This window comes from Sander vitreus, chromosome 1 (assembly GCF_031162955.1).
Source record: "Sander vitreus isolate 19-12246 chromosome 1, sanVit1, whole genome shotgun sequence".
Taxonomy (NCBI): Eukaryota; Metazoa; Chordata; class Actinopteri; order Perciformes; family Percidae; genus Sander; species Sander vitreus.
Window position 1 is genome coordinate 26,207,526 of NC_135855.1, and position 24,588 is coordinate 26,232,113.

The following is a 24,588-nucleotide window of genomic DNA, read 5'->3' on the forward strand; positions in this document are numbered from 1 at the left end:
AAGAACCCAGCAAGCCTCTATTATTCATAACAGCCTCTCACGCTTCACAAATATGAGGCAACAGCACGACAGTAGCACATGGTGCATTTGGCTATGTTGGGACGAAACTATGAGAACTTGATCATGCTGGTTTGAGAAGGCCTTGATATTTTTTGCTATCTGGGTCACTCCTAAAATACATTTGAACTGTTATTGAAACATTTAGGACACACACGATGCTTACTTAACATACAACACAATTGTCTGGCCAATGCCATGTACCGGGTTTGTGTTTGATTCTTAAGACCGTTTTAGGAGGGGATGGGTTTTTCTACTTTAATTTGATAGTTCATAAAGATGGTGAGGGGGTGCCATGCTTCCCACACCGGGCTCCGTGCACTCACAAACCTCTGTAACTACGTAACTGCGCCAGGCGCGTGCAGACCCGTGTGCCTCTCTAAATTTGAAGCATCAGTCCGCAGCTGCGCCAACTGCGTGGCTCACTGATGGTGATTGGCTCGTTGATCTGTGATCATTTTCTCTTCTGCCTCCTTTCAAAACACACCAACACATTCTTAAAAACAAGAAGAAGGGAAGTATAAAAAATAACACACATGCAGTACAAAACGGCAAAACTCCCAACAGTAAAGGTTTAAAAAAAAGCCTTTACACGGGAATGTTGTAGATTTGTCTACAGCGCCCACTATAGTGTCGCAGAGTAATGGAAACTCCCACATGGAGGAGAGCGTGACTCGCATGAGTATGCAGAGCTTTACTATTGCAGATTGTGCGTGCATAGTCGCAGAGGAGATGCTGCACGGGTTTCCGCAGGAAGAATTCAGATAGCACACCCAAACCAACTGCAAGACACTGTAAGTGCAGACTCTGCAGACAGAGATCAGTCCTAACCAAGTGCACACCACTGTAAACCAGTTGTATTCATGTTTCAAACCTACCATTTCGTAACCTTTTCCTAAATCCCGCAAAAAAGTGGACTACATTATAATATTTTCAAGAGGATGGGCCGCGAGGAATTTACTAGGAATAAAAAGTTCTTCTCTTATTAATCAAAAATCTACACGGCAGGACTAACATATGGAGTAAGGCATGGATACCCGACCCGAGCCTGACGGCTCCCGACGGTACTCGACAGGCCGGGCCAGGTTCGGACAGGTTCTTAGAAATCAGTGCGATAAGGCATTTGTTGTAAAATGGTGCTGTGGCTCCTTTAAGAGAGCTCAGTGTGTGCGTGTGTGTGTGTGTGTGTGTGTGTGTGTGTGTGTGTGTGTGTGGAAAGTGCGCAGAAGAGAGATAGAGAAAGCAGACGTGTTGTATGCAACCGGAGCAGAGTTGGTGGAATAAGTTTAAAGATTAACTGAACTGAAAGAATCAACGTTGATAACGTGTTGGTTATGACAAATAAAAATTAATTACACTAAAAAAATGTAATTAAAATCAATATAGCTTTTTTTAAGCAACACAAAAATAGCATTTCTTAGTACTAGAACGCTGACAATTTCGATGACGTCACTGGCATGGTAGGACCTGCGAAGGTATATAGGCTACAGTGCAGCATATTAAATACACGTGAAAATGAGTCATTTTAATGGCATGGGTTACGCATTTGAGCCTGTGAGGGACAGGCCTGTAGTGTCTGACTACCACCACATGGAGGACGATAAGTTTCAGTCATTTATTGTATCCAAGCACATTATGTATTTTAGGAAATAGAGACTGCTTATATATCGTGTGCATTAAGAGAAAATAGAAAAGGTCCTGTGCGTTTTAGAAAATCGATGCAGATAAATGGAAAATGTGATTGGACAAATTCATCCAATGGGATCGCTTGTTAAGTTAGCTGCACGCAAAATGTTAAAACCAAAATAAATAAAGTTTGAAAAAACAAAAACAAAAAAAGTTTGCTGCACGTACGAGTCACCACAGGTTGACCATAGATGCACGGAGGATTCACGAGTTTTTCCGTTTACTTTAGGCTAGTGCAGAGTTGGCAGATTTTTTCCTTGTGGTCGATGTATATTGCACAAATGGATACTGCACAGATACCTCTTATTATGGAAGTAGCAGCTTTTTCTGCGAGTTGAACTCCCTCTGCATCAGCAATGTGCCCTGAGACATCAGCTAGCTTCAGGGTGAGTAGAAAGGGACATTGGATTCTGTTTACAGACCCGCTGTGGTTTAGTTAGCAGCTAGTAACGCATTATTATTGATCTGTGATATCATCGGAGTCATGGTTTATTTATACAGTCTATGGTCGGAGCGCTAGCTTGTGGAGTTTGACATAAGTGCTTCCAACGTGTTTAGCTGCTAGCCCTTTCCCTAGGTTGGATCGTTTGGTATCTAGCTTGGTTTTGTGACTCAATTTCAATGATGCCCAGTGTGTCAGTCTCAGTTTTGTTGAACGCTATAAAGCCTACACGTTAGGCTTTATTATTTGTACGTGTAAGTGAATATGTACGTGTTTTGTGTATGTCACAACGTTACATCCAGCCCTTTGCCTAGTTGATTGCTAGCATGCTGGATAACAGCTAAACATACCTCTCTGTCCTCTGCCTGATGTGAGCGTTTCAGCGCCCTGTCTCTGCAGCAGATAGCATCGGTGGTGTTGGTACTTGCCGTTGGTCTGGTCTATCGGTTTGCCCTGTACTGTAGCCTGAAAAATTGATAATTGACGGAATGGCCTCAGGTTTCAGTCTGTTGGACTTAACCCTCACCAGTGACCCTGTTGTATCAAAAGTACAGCTCTCTAAATAGTCTGTCGCTAAAAAATGGTCGCTACAGACTCGAAATCCAGGGGCTGTTGGAGGGCTGGCCAGTTTTAAGGCAGCTAGCCATGAGTTGAGGACTGGTTTCCTTGTCAAAGGTAGCCTGTGGAAATGTATCGTAACCCCAGCTGCCTTAGCCCTATACAATTCATTACTGCAGCCAGGGGCAATGCAGTATGAACCCCCCCTAGACCTGTTGGTTTCCGTTTCCTCAGCCATGTCCGTTAGCCTCCGACTGTCTCAGACGGTTTACATTCTATGGCTGCTTATCATGCCAGTGACGTAGCCGATTATGGAATTCCAACATGGCGGCGCCCGTGTAACAACAACAACACTTTCAATGTACCATTTTATCCCTTTTAACAAATTCAGCCATTTTAATCATTGTACCAATGAGAAGAAATAAAATGCATCTGTTATATCACCTTTACTGAAATTCCAGTTCAGTTCCTCTTTAAGTTTTGTACACAGTGTGTGCGGTATCCGAAATAAACCCAAGACTGAAAGCCAAGTTCATTCATTTGCCACCAGAAACGGGATTTTAACCCTGACGTTATATAACGTCGGCCCTGGTTTTCTGACCACGGTCGGAAAAGAATCAAGCAGGAAAGGTTAACACATTGAACATTTTAACAGCTTATTAATGTGCGCTTGTTGCCCCGTGTGCGCTGATGCACTCATCTGTTGACATTTCCGAATGCCTTCCTACAGTTGCCTACATGTAGCCTACATGTGTCATTAGTACTATGAGAAAAAAATTAGATTTTAACTGTCGGGCTCGGACACAAATTTCTTAATGCCTGTCGGGCTCGGGCCACGTTCGGTCACGGCTCTGTCGGACGCGGGCCAGGCAGAAAAATTCAGCCCGATCCGGACTCTAATATGGAGTCTAAAGAACTGTGTTTCACTATTTTCAAGTATTTGCTTGCTAATAAAGATTGTTGATAGGGAAGAAAACATGAGGCAAGTTGAATAAATGCTCAGTACTCTTTTTGTGATATAGAAAAGTCATATAGCAATCAATATTGCAGAGTGACAGTGAAGGGTTTTCTACAGTTCCTCCACATATTTTTCATGACTTACACATGTAATACTACATGTATAGCACTGTGAGTTTCTTCTCAGTGCCTGGGGAATGGACATTTTAATTGGCTGATCTGGAGATGGAGAGCATGCTGTCTGGTGCCAGAGACCCTAGATGGAGGGAGCCTGCACTTGGACCACTCACCAACTGAGCAATCATAACCAGATTTAAATACCAATTTAGTGTAATAAAACTAATTCTAATTCAATTTAAAACAAAACTTAACTTTGGCAATGGTTATTTACCTGGCCACACAAATACAATCACTTAATGGTCAGGAGAGGTCTGACACAAGGATGTAAAGTAGGCAGCCTTTGTTGTTTCCAAAGTATGGCAGCTGCTGCTATTATGACCATTTGAAGTCAGATACTCCCTTTGTCAGCCGTGAGGCTCCTCCCGTGGCATCGCATTGCCTTTAAAGCTGTAGTAGAACCTTTCCAGCAACCTTGAGTTGCTAAGTAATTGCTCACAGTTGAATGTTTGACCCTGGTCTACTCACATTAAAATGGAGAAGAAAATAAACACTTGACACCTGTCCACAAGGAACACATGGTACTGATTAACCAACAAAAGTGCCTAAAGACACAGAAATAACCGTGATAGGTGAGAGGATGAACAGGTGATTACAGTCACGCCATGTTGTTGGGGGGAAGACAAACACAAAACAAAGTCATCTTTCTCCCTCATCAGTGAAAAACAAATGCAGTAATCTAATCTACAGTCAAGGGTTATGTTTAAATTTACAGGACATGTAAATTCAAAAAGGCATTTAAAAAAGTAAACCATTTACAATATAATATGTATCGGTGTGTTTTTTATGAACTGCTGTTATGTGAATATTCCCCTGACGACCTATTCTTTACTTTTTGTGCTGTCCGGTGAAGCAAAGGTGCAGTTAAATGGTTAGCGATGGTAATACACTACTGATTTGTTTACAATAGAAGCTGTGGAATATGGCACTTCAACATCACTGCTTATCCCAAAACGTTTTCCATCTGGAATAGTCATAGGTGAGAGACAACACACACCCTTGACGCAAGTCAGTTAGGAGCTGTAGAACCTATTCATGTGATTAGTGCAACTTTGACATGTGAGATATACCTTTGCCATTCAATACAATGATGTCTTCTTAGCTACTGCTCAGTTCAGATGATACCAAATGCAGACTGCAACAGTGAAAATGAAATAAACCACATTAGTCCCTCTCCGCTTCCTGCTGTTGCTATCCCTTGATTGTTAAGCAGGGGTTGCTGCCTTAACTCACAGTACCACAACCTCATTACACACTGTGGTGCTTTGCCTGTGTCTCGTGAACATGATCTTCGATGCTTAGATGATTAGATACAAAGGCCCTCTATTTTCTAAAGCTTGTGACCACATGGTATTTCCACTGTGAACTTATGACTACCATTTAGAAGTATCCTCCTTGTTGGATTACATAGTGCCTGTTTACAGGCAATATACTTTACAGTTGACTATTATACTAAAGGGATAGTAAATGCTGTTTATAAGCAACGCAAAAGTACCAATTTCACTACTCAACATGGTGATATCACACCATCATGGTGCACTCTTTATTTGATATACGTAAAGCACTGACGCATCCCCTTTATATACACTTTGTAAATATAGAAGAAAGTTTAGATACCAAGCACAAATGGGCACAGATTAAAAAGACAAGAGGCCTCATGACCCCTGATACTGGTCATTCTTGCTTTCTGTCAGGAAAATATGAAAGATACTAGATGTAGCCTACGCCAGATGTCCAGCTGAAAAACCCAACATTTCAGATGCCTAAAATCTATGTAGGTAAAGTTTCACTAATAGGCAGATGTGTACAAAATAATACATTTTGCATTCATAGACACCAGTCTATCACCTCTATCAAACATGTTTTAACAGCTGTCACCACGTTGCACACACTGAAATACTAGACGCCCCAACAAGCACTTACATTGATCAGCAAAGCATTGATAGCGTGGCATACTGTTACACTTCTCATTAAACTAGCCATGAATACAGTAGCTGAGTGAGCCGTTTTACCCTAACCAGTTATTTCTTTCCTCACCAGTTTCCGGACAAAAGCATCTACCGTGTTATTAAAATCCAGGGCTCTGACCAGATCGCTGGATGGATATAGGTAATTACGTACTGCCTGCTTGGAATAGATGTTTATTTCTTGAGATGCTGGACATTTTCCACCCAGCACTTTTGTGATTCATGCAAGTTTACCACACAACGTATTTTTGTTATGGTGCTCTTCCCATAAACTCTCAATTATCCCGTTTTGTTTACTGCCTCATAGCTGTACACATATCTCAAGATGATATCACTCGAAAACCAGTCTAAGTTGTCCACAATGCAATACAGATAACCAGCTGCCCCAACTAAAGCACTTCTGTGCAGCATAACATCACATGACAACATGTCCTCCTCACTCCCCATCAACAACCAATATTTCCCGCTAATATAATTGCAGGGAAAACACAAGTTGACACATTTATTTATCGGCCATCTGACTGTCATCTGGCATTACAACCCACAACCTTGCTTTTGTGGCCTTGCTACTGATAAGCTGAGGAATGTGACACACCGCAGTCAGGAGTGTCTATGCAAAGGGGACTCGCACAAACATAGCAGTACAGTGTTGGACTGTACTCATGGTGTTGGTTCACAGTATTCACAGATGGAAACAGATTGAAGCTTCGCCACCATGAATGTTTCGAGACAGAGTAGGTTGCGAAACCATAATACCAGCGTATCTCTGCTCACAAGAAAAACTTGGTACTATTTTAGTGGTTTATACTATCACAGAAATTACAAATAAAAACAGCAGTTGTCTAAGGTCTAGCAACAAGAACTGAAACTACAAAAACAGCAGCTCACAACAGCAGTCACAATGCATTATACTTTTTTTGACCAAACTCAGAAGACATCTGCTGCATAAGCCAAAACGTCCATTCAGTATTTGCTGGACCATTGGCATTTTTCAGTTTAACATAAGAAAACATACAAAACAAATATCCACAATATATGTTATTCGTTAGTTTCAGAGCAGTACTCCAGGCAGGGAAGTACATTAACTTTTAGCTCTACAGGCCACAGTACAAGTCTTGCTTTTCCCTTTACAGTTTCACCTGGTCGGATCTACTTGTTGTTGAGAGGGTGTGTGCTTTAACGGCATTAGTGGTACGGTCAGGACCGATGCGCTTCCCAATAATGACGTCAACCCTGAAAGAGCCTTGCAAGATAACTAGCTAGCCAACCTAGACTAGATACGATATGCAGTTTTGACATGTCACTCACTATAAACATGTAAAAGAGCCGCTGAGGTCCCTTAAATACCGCTTTACATTTGTACTTACTGTTTAATAACTGTAAGTTAATTTAGTAACAGGTGACATTAGCTGCTACTACTACTGTGACTGTACAAAGTTAGACCAAGTAGATATGATTCTGAAAATTCAAAAGCTAGGATTATGTGGTTGAGCGTTAACATTATCTCGCAAAATTTTGTTAGGCCAGGTGTGAGCTAACGCATATGAAGTCACGGCAATACAGAACTCACAAGATAAGGCACTCCATCCATATTGTCCATGTAGGGTATGTTAATAATAAAAGGAGAACTTATGTTAGTTAAACATAGCTAGCGTTAATGATCTAGCGTTACGCATCATGTAAAAAGAAAGCAACGGATCGCCGTGACAACACCATAACAAACACAACGCAGTGTCAAATGCAATCACGTTGATATAATCATATGAGTCCTAAGCAGCGGCCCGGGTTCGAATACGACCCGCGGCCCTTTGCTGCATGTCATCCCCATAAACTACCTATATAGCAAAAATATTCCCTCTCTCTAAATTTTCTGTGAATCTGTATAAAACATAAATGATATAATAAACTTTAAACATAAATAATATGTACCACCAAAGTTATCGCTACCGCTGTTTAGCAGGACAATAAATAAAGAAATTAAAAAAAAAATCACCACTAACGTCAGCTAGTACATTTATTACCAAAGTGCTGATAGAGCTAGCTAGATACGTACGAAGCATAGACTGTATTTTAAACCTTACACAGCGAAAAGCTCGCTAGCTAAGTTTGTAGCTAAGTTATGATGACTTTGTATTACGTCACATTTAAACTATCATTTCAAAGGTTGAGCTAAACAAATATCACCATAGACACCTTTCTCTCCACCACTTACCTTCACATAGAGTCACTATAAGTATAATCCAGGGCTTCTCTGAACATGTTATGGACTCATAAATCCATACCATGCACAGTTCGCCTGCATTGCTGCCATCTTGTCCTAGACGACAGGAAGGGAGAGCTCGCTCTCGGTAACGCCACCATCTCCCACATTTTAAACATTAAATAACTCTTTCATATGAGCGTCCAGAAACACCACATCGAGCCCTGGTTGTAGCTACAAAGTTCAAACTCGTCTCCTTCCTCTTTGGGCGAAGTAGCCCATCTTTGAAAGGGTGTCCGTTACCCCGTATAGACGTGTTGTTCCACGGCCCTGCCAGCCTCTAACATGTCCCTTTTCTCTGGTTGCAAGCAAATGTTTGTGAACTGACGGCATTGGCCAGACCAGAGTAATCGATCAGCGAGCAGACACATTCACAAAGATTCTCGATTCAGATGTACAATACACCAACGCAGCGCAATTCTATGACATTTATTTATTTATTTAACGGGGACAATAAACAGTCATTGACTGTCCCATAATTAGCGCAATAGCAACATTTCATCAGCAGTCCCTGGGCAGGCAAATCCACCCACATTCAGCACAATATAATACAACAGACAAAAAGTGGGGAAATTATCTAGATATAAATCTTGTATATAGGCTACATAAAGACTTTGTGAAATGTTAAGTTAGGCTATGTGTATTTAAAAGGATGTGAGGAATAAAGATGTGGATTGCTGTGATCTGAGGGGTTACACTGACTTGTGAATAAAAACATATTAAAGTTAAGGGGTTTGTGTTCAGCATTTTCCATTTACTCCCCTAAGTTGATGTGATATCAATACAATTACATCCTCAAGATAGTCTCCTCAATAAACAAAACCTGAAAGTTCTGCATTAGAATAAAGAGATGGAAATGATATGCAATGACAATGTGTGGTATGCCTAAGGGGATCAACTGAACTTTACAGGCATACATCACTGAAAAGTGATAAGGGTTGATAACTGATTGCTCAAAGGTATACAAAAATATATTAACAAATCTTAGGTCATGTGTAATGTAGTGAATCAATTAATTTATCTGAAATGTGCTTCATATTTGATACTTGATAATGCAATGGAACCTAATGATGATAACCAATATAACCAATAATAATTCCTTTTATTTCTTCTGTAGCCAAATGTCAAGAGCAGAGTGTTCTTAAGGAAATTTGTCGGGGAGCATAAGCTGAAGTCTACTGCTCAGACAGTCAGAAGGCACCCAGCTGACAAACAAAGCTGCATAAGCCCCCGGTGTCTGAGAAGACCAGCTGCAGGCCTAATCTAATCCACCAAAATGCAATTGTTTAACCCAGTCCTTACAATCTCCCAATTACAGACAACAAACCACCAGGCCTAGTGATCTTGAAAGCAGGTGTGAACACCTCTTGTTTAACCTGGTGCATCATGAGTAAACACAGCTGGGGTGGTAACAGTCGAAGCAGACTAGCCTACTATAGAACCTCGCTTTAGTCCCTTCTCATGAAAGACACAGGCGTGCTTAGAGTGCTTCCTATGTTGTCCCTCCCAACCTCATCCAAGTCAGTGCATGGTTAACTTTCAAATGTAGACAGATACATTATTCAATGCTGTGACAAAGAAGCTCCTTATTAAAAATACCCTATAAGTAATCATACACGAGATGAGTGTTCTTAATAGGGTGAGAAAAAGACACTTGTTCACTTGTGATAAGGTAACTGCTCTGTGGTCTTTTGCTCTGGTCTGTTTCGAGTTGTTGGCCAGATACACGTACATCTATGAGATACACACCAGCGCGCGCTCTCGATGACTATCATTTGTCTTCCCCTACTGGCCAGCAAGGTGACCAGCATTTTGCAGTAGGTCTACAGAAAGCAGCTTTTGTTTTGTTATTAGCTGATAGATATTTTGCGATTTTAGTCACCATAACAAAAGTGCGTATAGTCTCACATACAAAGTGGCTTGACCATCATAACATAAACATCACGGAGTTATATGGTTGCCTATAGTATAAATATCTGTGTTTGTCTGATGGCTACTGCGAGAAGCCGCCTATCGGCCAAACTCAGGAACTTGGTTTCCAGTATCATGAGTCACCTGTCACATCTTTAGCTTTATCTTAGAGTAGATCAATAAACAAAAGACGACTAAGTGCTACACATAATAAAATACAGCGGGCGTACACTCTCTATCTATCCCATGCTCCCAAGAAAAAGTCCGATTAGCTTTGAGTCATGTTTTATTTTGAAGGATTCGCACCGGAAGTTCTATTGTTGTTGCTGCTGGCGGAGCGGAAGTTGGAACTCATTTCACGCCATTTTGAGATATCGGCCAGGCAGACATTGAGCAGCTAGCTAGTTGCTTGTGGGGAATGTGATCGACCCATTCGAAGCTATGCCGATTACTTAGTCGTTTTTAAGTTTGCCATCACGTTATTATTTGACCGTTAATCCAATTGATATAACATCTCTAACCTAGATTACTCTTCCAGCCATGGCCACCGAGGGAACAGCCGATCAGGTAACGTTAGCTGCATGCAGTTCGGCTGAGGGGCAAGCTAACCTTTGAAACGCTAGCATAATTTAGCTTGTGTTTTATTCTTGGATAACGTTAGTATGTAGCTAAACTCTGCTCCAATATATGGATTATGTTATGTTTATACGCCAGTGTTAGCTAATATTACACAAATACGGAGACTGTTTGTATTGGGGTTTGTCGTAGAGCTGTAGCTAACGTTAGCCTGTCGCACGCCATATTGGCTGGCTAATTGTAGCATTGTCCAACGTGAACGCGTTGAGCTACATTACCTACCCGTTAACTTGATACACACTTTCAGGTACTTCTAGCTAATTATTCAACATAACGGATTCACGGTGCTGGATGCTTCTCAGTGGTGGCAGATATGAAGACCTAACGTTAGCTAACTAGTGGGGGAGGTAGGGGGGGTGGACGGCTTTCTGTGTTTGTAACTTGATTTACCTGCGGACACGCAATGTTTCTGTTCCTTATATTTCTGCAACACACTGCAGGGGCGTGGCCAACAATTCAGGGCCCATTAATTAATACTTAACCCAATCTATTTACTGTTAGCGTTATGTTGACCCTCCTCATCTGTGAGCCCCTATGGTCGCCACCACACCACAAACAGCACTGCAAGCCTATTCAGCAGCATAACCCTTTTCCCCCATGCCTTTGTGTTGTCTTGCAGGCAGCGGCAGAGTATATTCCAGAGAAGGTGAAGAAGGCAGAGAAGAAGTTGGAAGAAAACCCATATGACCTTGACGCATGGAGCATTCTGATTCGAGAAGCACAGGTTTAGTGACACAGAGTTGTATTCCTGGGGTTAAGCAAACTGGGAATACGGGTGGGGGGGGGATAAGGGGGTTAGACACAATATATTGTTAAAATACAAAGTACTTAATCGTTTTCTCTCGTATGATTACTTTTCATATGTTAAATAGTTTGGTATGTAAATGCATTCTCCTTCTTTAGAACCAACCCATAGATAAAGCAAGGAAGACATATGAGCGACTTGTCACGCAGTTCCCAAGTTCTGGCAGATTCTGGAAACTGTTCATTGAAGCCGAGGTTAATACTTTTAAAATTTTCTTTAGTGTGCATGGCTGGGGATTTTTCTAACATGATCAACAATGTGATTTTCACACAAACAAAATGTCTCATTCTTCAATGAAGTTTTAAGTCACAATTCTTGTTTTGAGTCACTAGACCTGACTACTTTGTTTGGTTGCGGTTATCACCTCACGTTTATTATTGATGTTCAAGAGTAATTAATAAAAACATTTTTGACAGTTGAAAGCATCTGCCTAAAAATATCCTACACTATGAAGGACTGGTAATGGACATAGATGTAGGACGACGTAAAACACTTCATTTGTCAGGCTCTAGCTAGACTCATGAAGAATTGTGCCTTTAAACACAAAGGACAAATTAGCTCTAACCATTTCTTTTTCAGAAAATTCTTATGTTCCCAGGATTTCCAAAAAAAAAAAATATTTTCTGCGTCATATTTAAATGGGGTAAAGTGCATTTGTTGCATGTTTGCTCTGCAACAGTATTAAAACTATTTTAATGGTATTGGAGTGCATTAGCATTATTCACTTGTCGTGTCAATTTATTGCCTCCTGTGTCATTTCTTTTGGGTAATTTTTATAAACAAATATTTTAATGTGTGGCCCATTCATTCCTTGAGACATTTCTCCCCACTCCTCCTGAATATACAGCCAGCGACCCATTTCCCTTGATACCATCAACAGGCTTTGCTGTTATGCACTAAGCTACTGATATGATGATTCATTTCCCCTTGCACATTCTCGTTTTTGCTAACCCGGTGAAGTCATTTTCTGATGCCCCCAACCTCTGCAGGTGACTACTGCAATTGGTGTTAAACACATTGCACAACGTTTATCAGCATTATCAAGCATCAGGATTTAGCTTCTAGTTTAAAGTCCAGTGTGTAGTTCTGGATAATGATTTACCTCTATGCTGGGAGTTGAATGTTGCTGTATGTTGAGTTTGTAGTGGTTTGTTGTTGTGGTGCTGCTCCCCTGGGAGAAGCTACCCCTGCCCCCTCCTATTCTCCGTACCCTCGCCCCCAGTCTTCATCCACTTGGATTACCCAGTGCACACAAAGGCTTGGTGTCATATATGCAATGAAATAGATATACACATGTATATGAAATGGAGAAAGAACACAATGCTGTCTTTGCCAAATGGACTAGGCTTCTCAGAAACAATCCTCCTACACAGGAGATGAAATTTGCAGCAGCTACCAGCTTAATGCTGGTTAAATATGCAGGTGGCTGGTAGATTTGCTTCACTCACCAGCCAAAGAAACGATGGCAATCTATTGAGTGGCTGGTAAAATTTGAATATTCACTAGTCATTTGGCCAGCGGCGAACAGAAGTTAATTTTGCACCCTCCGCTGCCTACAGTTGGCAATAACTGAACTTCAGTAAAGCATCACTGTCACTCTCCTCACTATCATTACCCCGTCTAACAGAGATGTCAGGCAGCGCAACATAAAAAGACAGAGCAGTGGCGTCACTACAGCTAGTAGGGATGTTTCATTTGTTGATCTTAAAGAATATGCAAAAGAGCAGAGAGAATACATTAAAGTATATTTGAACATCCCTGTATCTTTAATTTTGTGTCAGGCTAGTACTTTTCTTATAGGTGACAGTTTTGGATTTGAAACAAGGCCGATATTACCCTGATATTTATTTGTAAAATATGTAATATCCCTCTGACAGACATATTTTGAAGTTAAATGCTAAAAATATACAGGTGCAGCTTGTCGTGTCAGTATTAACATTTGCAACAAAAATTAAAGAGAATATAATAATCTGGCTCTTAAATGTTTTATTGCCAAGTGATTATTATCAGAATAAACTTAATAGAAAGTTAAGGGGAAAGTGGGCAGAAGAAATAAGGAGCCAGTTACACTGCAAATAGGCCAGTCTCTTAAAATAAAGATTTATTTATTTACCATTAAGTTCTAACTTCGTTTCGCCTATTTATTATTTAGGCATCACCTCTCCCAACTTAACTCCAAACCACAGTTCAGCCCAAAACATAGCCCAAGATACTAGTTGGGCATATTTGCATACAGGTTTCTTTTTGCTGCAATGAGAGACTGGACATTTTAATTGGCATGAAGTTATTTATTTATTTAGGCTGTTTGATCCTAGCTAGAGATTTAAAAGCAGACAGTGTAGTTCTAAAATCTCAATTTTTAAACCAAGGCATATGTTGGCAATACATTTTAATAGCTTGCAATTCATAGTATAAAGACTCTTTTATTTGGTAAGTATGTGGATTAGCTCTTATTCCCCTCCTTCATGAGAACTATATGTAGGTTAGAACTTTGAATTTACTGACATGTTGGGAACCCTCATGACCTCACAAACCCCTCTTCTGTGAAATCCTCCATACTCTGCACTTTCTGTGCCATAGAATACAAAGCACTTTCCCTAAAGATCACAGTGTGCCCTTGTGTTTGTGTGATAGTCTGGTTCTCTTGAGATTTTATATAGACCTTATTTGTAAAAGTTGCACACTAGGCAAATCATAGTTGAGACTTTTTCATTGGTCATAGTCCAGCTCACTGAAATGGCCAGTGGAGAAAACATGCCAGCACATGTTGTCTGACATGATGCTTGAGTTTATAGTTGACTAATTTTTTCAACCCCCCCCCCCCCCCCCAATAACATGATGTTTGGAAACATGACCTGTCACATGCAGTGTGTGGGAAGTGCATATTGAGGCAACTTCCCCAGTCTGTCAGTCTTTGAGACTATTTCAGGATAGTTCTTGTTGTGCTTTTTTAAAAGATTCTTTCCATCGTTTTCTTTATATTTATAGCGTGGGTAGTATACTTTATGACAGAGATTAAATGTACTGTTTATCTTGAGGGAGAAACCAGCAGGAACAAAAAAAACATTTATTTGTCTTATTTTTTTTTTCTCATAGAAAGGAAATGTGACAATGTTATTGCTTGTATTTGCAATATTGTACTGCATAAATGATTTAAAAGCAGTAACCAAATGCAGTCGAGTTTCTGTGTGTGCACAGTTTCACCCTTGATAATTGCAATGTAGAATTAGAACAATATCAGTCACTTCTATGCATTTACTGGGTGTTGGGCCTGAGAGAATTGGATCACAGTAGTATAACTATCGAGTTTATAGTTAACTTTATTATTTGAACTTTCTTTTCTCATATTAAAGTAGGTCAATAGTGTGCGTAAAGGATCATATAGGTGTGTTGTAGATTTTCTTTCTGGCAGTGATGTTTAATAGTTTGTGCTTTATGGTGTTATTTAACCAGGTACCAAGGACTCACCCTTAAAGTGGCCACTTGAGGTGTAGTAACCTCTCCCTCCAGGAGGGGCATCTAAAAAGAGCTGTTACCGTCTCACCAGCATATTTTACCATTATTGCAGATACATTTATGTCTCTGATTTGCATCAGTTGTTGCAAAGGCTCATATTTAACTGATTCTGGAAAACATCTGATTCTATTACATAAGAATTTACACCTTCATTGTAACCAAATGTTTCACACATTGAAAAGCTTTAACACAAAATCTTGCTTTTAGTCATGGTCAAGAAGGCTTAATAGAATGTCATATTCCAGATTGTATATCTGAGGCAGTAAGTGATATTTTGCAGGTGAATTGACTAATTTCTTGGCTAAAATAAACACAATGAATGCATTCTCTAAACACCACACACACGTGTCTCTCTATTACTATCAGAGATTCACATTTGCCTTGTCTGTCTTTTTTAATGAAGGTGAAAGCTAAATGTGTCAGATGTTGCAGTACCTGGAATGAGTAATTTAGGTCAGTCTTTTTTTGGGAAGGCACCCTAAAGGCACTCTACACTGCAGTTGACATTACTGCATAGTTTTACAAAAGAATCCAGCTTTAGCAAATTTGTTTCTTAGAAAATATACTTTTGTATGGGTCCAGTTGTACCAAATTTGAGTTTTTGTACCAGAGATTAGGTTGGCCACTTGCGTGAAATGCATGCAGCACCTCAGAATATTGCATTGCTTTGTTCATAAGTATTATTATTATTAAAATGACTTTACATCTTTAATTGTTAAATGTTGCATTTTCCTTTGGACATTTCATTGTAGATACAGCTACATTTGTTTACAAGTATTATTTTTTTTTATACCTGAATTAATAGTGGACAGTTAAGAGGTGACCAGATACAAGGAGAGAGAGAGAGAGAGAGAGAGAGAGAGGGGGGGGGGGGATGGAACAATAGACGTTGCTATCACAGTATGTGGAGTGTGTCTCAACCAACGGGCCACACATCTAGATAAATGTATGTTTACATTTTGTGACAGAAGGTCACTTAACCAATCCAACATGGTGGAATTCAGTCGATAATATTATATATATTTGACAGAATTCCGTAAACCTCATTGTGTAGGCATGCTTTTAAACTTACTTGCAATGCAATGTTAATAATCTGACCGTTTTCAATGCAACAAAATGGGCATCTTACAGCAGTCCACTGTACTTTCTCAGTGTCTTGGGGATATTTACCAACCATGTAAACTATTATTTCATGTCACTTCCGGGCTGGTTTAGTTCAGCTCTTTCACTTTGTAGAGCACATTGATGTAAACACAGTGGAATTGGTCTACCCACGTGGAGTGCTAATAGCACAGAAACAACAGCCTCCCTGTCTGTACTGGAGGGTGCTGTGAGACTGTTGCATTAACAGTTGGCCATAAAACATTTATTGCTGCAACAGTGTAAGGGTACACGCTCACCTAAGGCTGTGAAAGGAAGAGATCTTTTAAAAATAACGATATACAAATAGCACTCATTTTGTCGGGATTTTTTCTGTAACACATGGGCACTGCTGTTTTTCTGGGTTATGTGGCGCAATCTACAAAGAAAATAAACCCCTTTTTTAAAAGTAATTTGTCATTCTTGTGTGAATTTCACTTTGTTGATCTTAAAGGTCCTGTGTGCGCGTGTGTGTGTGTGTGTGTGTGTATGCGAGTTGTCACATTTGCATGAATGCATGTATCCTGCAAGCCATAAAAGTAGAGGGGACTTTTGAATTAACATTGCATTTACACTCTTATTTGCAGATCAAGGCAAAAAACTATGACAAGGTAGAAAAGGTAAGTGTCCATCACAGTCCTGGAAGCTGACCTGTGTGTGATTTTGATAATCGGCAAGGGTCATCTGACTGTTTATAATTAGTCTAGCCTTTTAATACTGTAATGATTTCCACTAGAATATGCATTCACAAAAGTGTAGTGTCCATCATCCTTGTATTACAAGGCATCTAAAACATACATTTGAAAGGCGTGTCATTTTGGTCCCAACAAGCACACAAAGTGTGTCATTGGGAGAAAATGTATTTTTTGAAAATGGGTGAAGTGTCTTTGAAGTGCGAGTTGATTTCCCTACATACTGGCTTGCAACCATAGCTATTATTTTGTACCTACTAGTTAATACTACTATAGCTGTATTATTAGGTTAAAAAATATTCATTGTTTCACCTCTATGTTGATAACATATTCTTTTATTTATTTATATATATATATATAAAAAACCATGATTTTATTTTCATGGAAATATATTCAACCAATTACACTATTAACCTCGGTGTTGGCTTAGAACTGATTTGTTGGTTCTCACTGGTTTTCCACTTTTAATGAATTATGTGAGTGAATCCTGTAATTCAAGTTCAACACATCAAGACAACACATCCCTTTAAACGCGCTTCAAACTCTGGTGTATTCATTCGAGTTTGGAGGAGCCCACTGAAATGTAGGACACATCTGAGGCCTGTCTAATGAAGCAGAATAACTCAAGTGCACCATATAACTGTGCTGAGTAAAACCTGGAACCTCCCCCCAAATCTGGCATATGCCTAAGTTAAAACCGCTTTTCTGGTAATCCTCCTACATGGGATATGCCACTAATGATCTGCATGCGAGTTTTGAGCATGGGCTTGCAAAGCCAAATGAATGGAACACTGAAGATGGGTGGTTGTCAAGTATGTTAATATGAGTTTGTGTCTGTATTCTGGTTATTTTATCTTGTATGCTTGCCACTGTAGTTGTTTCAGAGATGCCTAATGAAAGTCTTGCACATCGACCTGTGGAAATGTTACCTCTCATATGTTCGAGAGACCAAAGGGAAGCTGCCCAGCTACAAGTAAGAGAACATGCCGCATAGTGGGTTTAAGTATGTTGACATACTGCTGTACTGTGAAATACACAGACATTACCTCATTTTCTTTTCTTTCTCATCTTCAGAGAGAAGATGGCCCAGGCGTATGACTTTGCCCTGGATAAAATTGGCATGGAAATTATGTCTTATCAGGTACACAGATCTGAGCTATTCATTTGTACCTGTGTATATACATTTCTGTTAACAACTGTCACCTAACAGCTATTCTTCCATCCCCTTAGATTTGGGTGGACTACATCAACTTCCTCAAAGGAGTGTACGTGTTTTTTTTTCTTCTCCCTGTAATATTGTGAGAATTCATAAACTGTGAGCCAACTCTGAAATGTTGACATTTTTGTTTTGTGTTCCATTAGTGAGGCGGTGGGCTCGTACGCAGAGAACCAAAGAATCACTGCAGTACGGCGGGTGTACCAGAGAGGCTGTGTGAACCCCATGATCAATATTGAGCAGCTCTGGAGGGATTATAGCAAATATGAGGAGGTGAGTGACGCGCCCAGGCCTCTGTCTACCTATACTGTGTATGTTAGCACATATGGAGTTTTAGCTGTTAAAATGTGAGAGTGATGGAGTGCTAGACTGACTTGTCTATTTCATGAACAGGGAATCAATGTGCACTTGGCCAAAAAGATGATTGAGGACCGAAGTAGGGACTACATGAATGCCAGGAGAGTGGCAAAGGTGAGTGTCACAAACATGCACAGGCGTCTCTTGAATCCTTGTGCTGTCTTTGTAAACTATTAGAGATTGTTGCATGCTTTGTGTAATTCAGGAGTATGAGACTGTGATGAAGGGGCTGGACAGGAATGCACCATCAGTACCGCCCCAGAACTCCCCTCAGGAAGCCCAGCAAGTGGAAATGTGGAAGAAGTACATCCAGTGGGAAAAAAGCAACCCGCTGCGCACAGAAGACCAGACCCTCATCACAAAGAGAGGTGACTTAGGATGTGCTGTGTTGGAGATTGTAAATCTTTGCAAATATGCCCCAATTGGCCTGTGATTCCAGTAATTACGCTGGTATGCAATTTTAATCGTGTTTTGAGCACCAGTCAATAGAGATACATAATGTATGAAGCTTTTTCTTCTGTAGGAATGCAGCCACTAGAGGGCATAGCTTTTCTCCCCACTCACGGTTTAAATGCATTGATTCTGTATTTTATGAATCTCAGTCAATTGCTGTTGTGTGTTGCAGTGATGTTTGCCTATGAGCAGTGCCTGCTGGTGCTGGGCCACCATCCTGACGTTTGGTACGAGGCAGCACAGTACCTGGAGCAGTCCAGCAAACTGCTGGCAGAGAAAGGGGTAAGCGATAAAAACCTTTCATTTCAAACCCCCGTTCAGAGGAGTCAAACTCAAAACGGTCTTATAATTGTTGGCATGTCTTTCCTCTCAGGATATGAATAATTCCAAGCTGTTTAGTGACGAGGCAGCTAACATCTATGAACGTGCCATCGGGACTCTTCTGAAGAAGAACATGCTGCTGTACTTTTCATTCGCAGACTACGAAGAAGTGAGCATCCAGTTGCCTACTCAGCACAAATTGTAATCAACACAGTACGAATAGCGGGGACTTATCAGCATATATCTCTGGCTTTCCTCATAGAGTCGCATGAAGTACGAGAAGGTCCACAGCATCTATAACAAACTGCTGGCCATTGAGGACATCGACCCCACGCTGGTCTACATTCAGTACATGAAGTTTGCCAGGAGGGCAGAGGGGATCAAGTCAGGTCGCACCATCTTCAAAAAAGCCAGAGAGGATCTACGCACGCGTCACCATGTGTATGTGACGGCAGCACTGATGGAGTACTACTGCAGCAAGGTAGGTACACATAATCACATGTTTAGTATATGGGCAGTGTAACTAAAATCTATCTAAAATGTTTTTGTTGTTTGGTAAACTCTTTTCATCTTTCCTTCCCCACAGGATAAATCGGTAGCCTTCAAGATTTTTGAACTTGGTTTGAAGAAATACGGGGACATTCCAGAGTACATACTGGCATACATCGATTACCTCTCACACCTTAACGGTAGGTTATGTGTAATAAAATGCAGAGCTAATACACAGCGTGTATCAAATAAAGTGTAAGAAAATACATACTTTACTACTAATCCATTAATCTAAAAGAAAATGGTAGCAGTAATATCCTGGTGTCATTTCTTGATGAAATGCAAGATTTCTCCTCCATCATTGCCATAGTAACAGAAGATGAATGCGTAACCCTGTTTTTTGTCTTCCTCTACTACTCCAGAGGATAACAACACCAGGGTTCTGTTTGAACGTGTCCTCACCTCAGGAAGCTTGTCGCCGGAAAAGTCAGGGTAATGTCAGGGATTGATTAAGTTGCGTGCACATATGCAAGTGGCGTTATAATCCATATGTCTGATGACGTTTGTTCATTTTAGTATGTCTTTAATCCTTCAGCGAGATCTGGGCTCGGTTCCTGGCTTTTGAGAGCAACATAGGAGACCTGGCCAGTATCCTGAAAGTGGAGCGCAGGCGTTTCACTGCCTTCAAGGACGAATATGAGGGCAAAGAAACAGCCTTGCTGGTAGATAGATACAAGTTCATGGACCTGTATCCCTGCTCTACTAGTGAACTTAAGGCCCTTGGATACAAGGTGTGTATAGATGACACAACATGGCATCTCTTGCTGCAAACCAAGACTTTTCTCTTTAACTGATATTTAAACTGTTTCCACTATGTGTTCGTAGGATGTGTCGCGTGCCAAACTGGCAGCAATGCTCCCAGAGACTGTGGTGACGCCCTCTGCGCCTTCACTAAAGGATGAAGCTGACCGTAAACCAGAGTACCCCAAACCTGACACCAATCAGATGATCCCCTTCCAGCCACGTCACCTTGCCCGTATGTTGTCCATAGCGGCCCAGCGTCTTCTTTCCACTCCACAGGATGTTGTAACAAATCAGTTAAATTCTGTGTTTAAGAATGACATTGTTGCTATGCGTCTGCACCACTGTCTCTCCTACATTTACTTTAAACATAAAAGGATCCATCTGTGATGTGTTTGTCCCCACAGCTCCAGGTTTACACCCTGTCCCTGGTGGAGTTTTCCCAGTCCCCCCAGCTGCTGTTCTCCTAATGAAGCTGCTCCCTCCGCCTACGTGCTTCACTGTGAGTAGCAGCAGTTTAATACTATCAAGCTCATATTTACTGGTAATGAATAAAAGACGAAAAGGAGCAGAATGCAATACGTTTGTGATCGTTTCTCGCTGCAGGGACCCTTTGTTCAAGTGGATGAGATCATGGAAACATTCAGGAGATGCACACTTCCTGAGAGTAAGTTGCTTTTGTCAGCGCTTTGGATGACTCCAGACCATTTCTATTTTTAGCCACGCTAGCAACGTGGTAGCCGGGCATCACAAGTCTGGAACCTCTCAGTTCATTTTCGATTTCTATGGGGCGTTTACAACAGGCACAGACCAGGATATCTCTGGACACAATTGAATAGACCTAAAAGCAATCGGAGCAACTAAATGACGGGGCGGTGCTTGGTCCGTTTTGAAGCAAGGAAAAAAATGGTTGCCTGGTCACACACTTTCTCAAATTACAGCTAAACGGTAAACTAAACAGCGTTTCCAAAAACATTGTAGGCAAGAAATAGGCTATGCAGTAACAGAATCTTGATTCATATTTGATCAGCACCGCCTAGTTTGACAGTTTGATCTGAGGTGCGTTGGACGCAGTATACCAGTTATATTCGGTCTATGTTCGGTAAGCGGGATGCTCCTCTGTCAGTCATGGTCTAAAACCAGTCCCATGTGAGATAAACGGTCGTGATAAGCCTGTCCAGGTTCTGGCTGGCAGGAAATCTGTTTGAGTGGGAGGGGGAACGGACGCATTGGCCAAAATAAATGAAACATAAGCTTGCAGATTCCTTTGGTTTCCAGGCTAACAACGTGGCTCTGGTGATGGAAACATCAGTCAGATGTTTGGTTCACTACTATCTTAAACATGCTTTAAGCGATGTCATGGCTACAGCATTTTTTGTCACATACAGCAAACATCTCCTCACTATCCGCGAGCTGCTTGTCCCCTGAACACAGTGTAAAAAAAAAAAAGTGCTCTCTGTAGACAGCCCAGGCTCCAGAAACGCCAACAAAAACTGTGCCAACCTGCACCACAAAACATAAGTCTTCCAACGTTCCAGCCAATAACCGACAAGAAGGATTTGGGGGTGGGGGTTGGGGGGGTTAGTGTGCGGAAGCACGGAAGGGAGGGGACGGGATGAGGAGGAGGGAGGGGCGAGCTAGCCTCGTTTTGTTTGAAAATACTTCGAACGTCATCAAGAAGTGCCGTCACCCAACATCACTTAGAGCACCTTTGCTGATAGATGAAGTGGCATAACATGTGTTGGTGTGCCCCCTATTTGACATTCCACTGATGTATTTTCTGTCTCTATAGCTGTTGATGCTGCTGTAGAGCTGATCACTGGTAGACAGCCCGATGCAGGAGGGGAGGGCAATGGATCCATGGAGAACCATGCTGTTGCCAAGTCACTCAAGAGGCCTAACGCAGACTCCGACGAGGAGGATGACAAAGGAGCTGTGGCTCCGCCCATACACGACATCTACCGTGCACGCCAACAGAAGAGGATTCGATAAACCATCTAAAATACACACACTAAACCCAACGAGAATGTAATCTTAACAGGTGGTCATGTGGGGTAAATGTACATGTCCACATTTCTGAGTGCGTCTGACAGATTATACATTCGTTTATCTCTGTACAGAAGACAAGCATACACACACACACACTCACACAGACATACATACAGTATGTACACCTGAGTGTTCTCGTGGCTTTTTTCGTTGTCAACAGTTTTTATTTTTAAAGACTGACCATTATACTGTACAAAATTTTTAATTCAACCATTGATTTTGGCACAGAGCTCAGTTTTGGCCTTGTGATGTTCCAGTGATGGCAAAGTGGAATCAAGCTTTTTTTAAATAACTGGAGGAAACACAATTCCTTTCAATAAAAATGGAAAAAAGAATTCAACTAGATTTGCTTTTTTATTTGATTTAACTGATGCTTTATGCTTCATTGCTGTCTTTCTCTGTAACTGACTGGACATTTTATCAAGACTTCTCTTTTAGCACAGCCATGCCAGGCCTTATCATTACCACTAAGGGGCAGCATATGACACTTAGCTGAAAAACAATCAATCATCCTTCCTTTGTTTAAATAATCAGTTTCGCTCTGACGGCAGGATTTCATAGGCTCAGATTTTAGCGTATCTATATAAGGGCAGGATAGCTTTGAAACGAAAAAAGGTTTGCTTCATTTTACATTTTAGCAGTGTGGACTTTACTAAACAAAAATGTTTACTTTAAGCTAAAAGGTCCCATGGCATGAACATTTCCCTTTATGAGGTTTTTTAACATTAATATGAGTTCCCCCAACCTGCCTATGGTCCCCCTATGGCTAGAAATGGCAATAGGTGTAAACCCAAGGGGGTAAGCTTCGCTTCAGAGCTCGAATCTCCTATGGCGCCATTTTGATGCTACAAAGCAATCACCCCCCGTTAGCATCACATTGACTGCCATTCATTTTGACGTCACTTTGACAGCGAATAACTTTACATCTGAAGCGTTTAAAGACTTTATTTGTCCATTGTTTATTTCTAAAGAAACACGACAATGTATAAAAGGCTCCATTACCTTCTACCTCACGTTATGGCTCCGTAGCAAAAGTTTTTGTAAAAATAGACTAACGATTGTGTCATAACCACGGCATAGTAGAGGACTTACCGTATAGTACAGGAGAAGCTTGCAGGCAGTTTCGACTTACATTAGCTGTTTAAGTTTAATTACTAATGTTAACTAGCATTTTAGTTAGCAATAATTAGCCTGTGTCCATGTTATCTCCTTATATATACCTATGCTCTCCGTCTCTGCAAGATTGGGAATGATTGACATTTCTCTTGGCACAGCTACCAGAAGACTTACAACTTTCAGACACGTTGCTCACGTCACATTTATGTTGTTTCTCTCAGTTGGAGGCTGCGCAGTAACGCTCAGCGCTCACCGGAAAAGTGCTTCTAAAGGCCTTCACTGGTCTCCGTCCAGAGCAACGGGATCTGTTGGTCCATTCTTATATACAGTCTATGTGTAAACCGAGCTCTGGGTATCCGGCTCTGCCTTTGAGAAAATGAAAGCTCAGATGGGCCAATCTGGAATCTCCTCCTTATGAGGTTATAAGGAGCAAGATTACCTCCCCTTTCTTTGCTTTGCCCGCCCAGAGAATTTGGCCCGCCCATGAGAAAGAGAGAGACACCATGGCTTGAAAACAAGCAAAGTGGCAGTTGGTCAAGGCCACGCCTCCACCCTCCACCTTGCCCCCCCTCTCTCCTCCTCAATAGCATTTAAAGCTACAGACACAGAAATGGCACATACTAAGGAAAGCTCATTGTGGGACTGGCTCTATCCATCCATCCATCTTCGTCCGCTTATCCGGTATCGGGTCGCGGGGGTAGCAGCTCCAGCAGGGGACCCCAAACTTCCCTTTCCCGAGCCACATTAACCAGCTCCGACTGGGGGATCCCGAGGTGTTCCCAGGCCAGGTTGGAGATATAATCCCTCCACCTAGTCCTTGGTCTTCCCCGAGGCCTTCTCCCAGCTGGACGTGCCTGGAACACCTCCCTAGGGAGGCGCCCAGGGGGCATCCTTACCAGATGCCCGAACCACCTCAACTGGCTCCTTTCAACGCGAAGGAGCAGCGGCTCTACTACGAGCTCCTCACGGATGACTGAGCTTC

General features: G+C 41.3%; 2 protein-coding genes across 5 annotated transcripts in view; one reads left to right on the top strand and one right to left on the bottom strand.

Moving 5' to 3' along the window:
* Positions 1–8,407, bottom strand: part of hipk3b (homeodomain interacting protein kinase 3b) — a 43,646-nt gene extending 35,239 nt beyond the window's left edge. For all 4 annotated transcript variants that reach the window (XM_078250355.1, XM_078250336.1, XM_078250345.1 and 1 more), the window contains exon 1: positions 8,057–8,407. In XM_078250355.1, coding sequence (XP_078106481.1) covers positions 8,057–8,129 — 73 coding nt within the window. In that variant the 5' untranslated portion in view covers positions 8,130–8,407. The remainder of the gene's footprint in view (positions 1–8,056) is intronic.
* A 1,954-nt stretch (positions 8,408–10,361) lies between these two features.
* Positions 10,362–22,825, top strand: cstf3 (cleavage stimulation factor, 3' pre-RNA, subunit 3). Its single transcript, XM_078250368.1, has 20 exons — positions 10,362–10,582; positions 11,271–11,375; positions 11,555–11,650; positions 16,700–16,732; positions 17,680–17,777; positions 17,879–17,945; positions 18,035–18,069; positions 18,167–18,293; positions 18,414–18,491; positions 18,583–18,745; positions 19,003–19,112; positions 19,204–19,320; positions 19,414–19,632; positions 19,738–19,840; positions 20,063–20,132; positions 20,236–20,431; positions 20,526–20,676; positions 20,849–20,943; positions 21,048–21,108; positions 22,234–22,825. Exons 1-20 carry the CDS (start codon positions 10,556–10,558, stop codon positions 22,431–22,433), a joined length of 2,151 nt encoding a protein of 716 aa, XP_078106494.1. The 5' UTR covers positions 10,362–10,555; the 3' UTR covers positions 22,434–22,825.
* Positions 22,826–24,588: the final 1,763 nt, after the last annotated feature.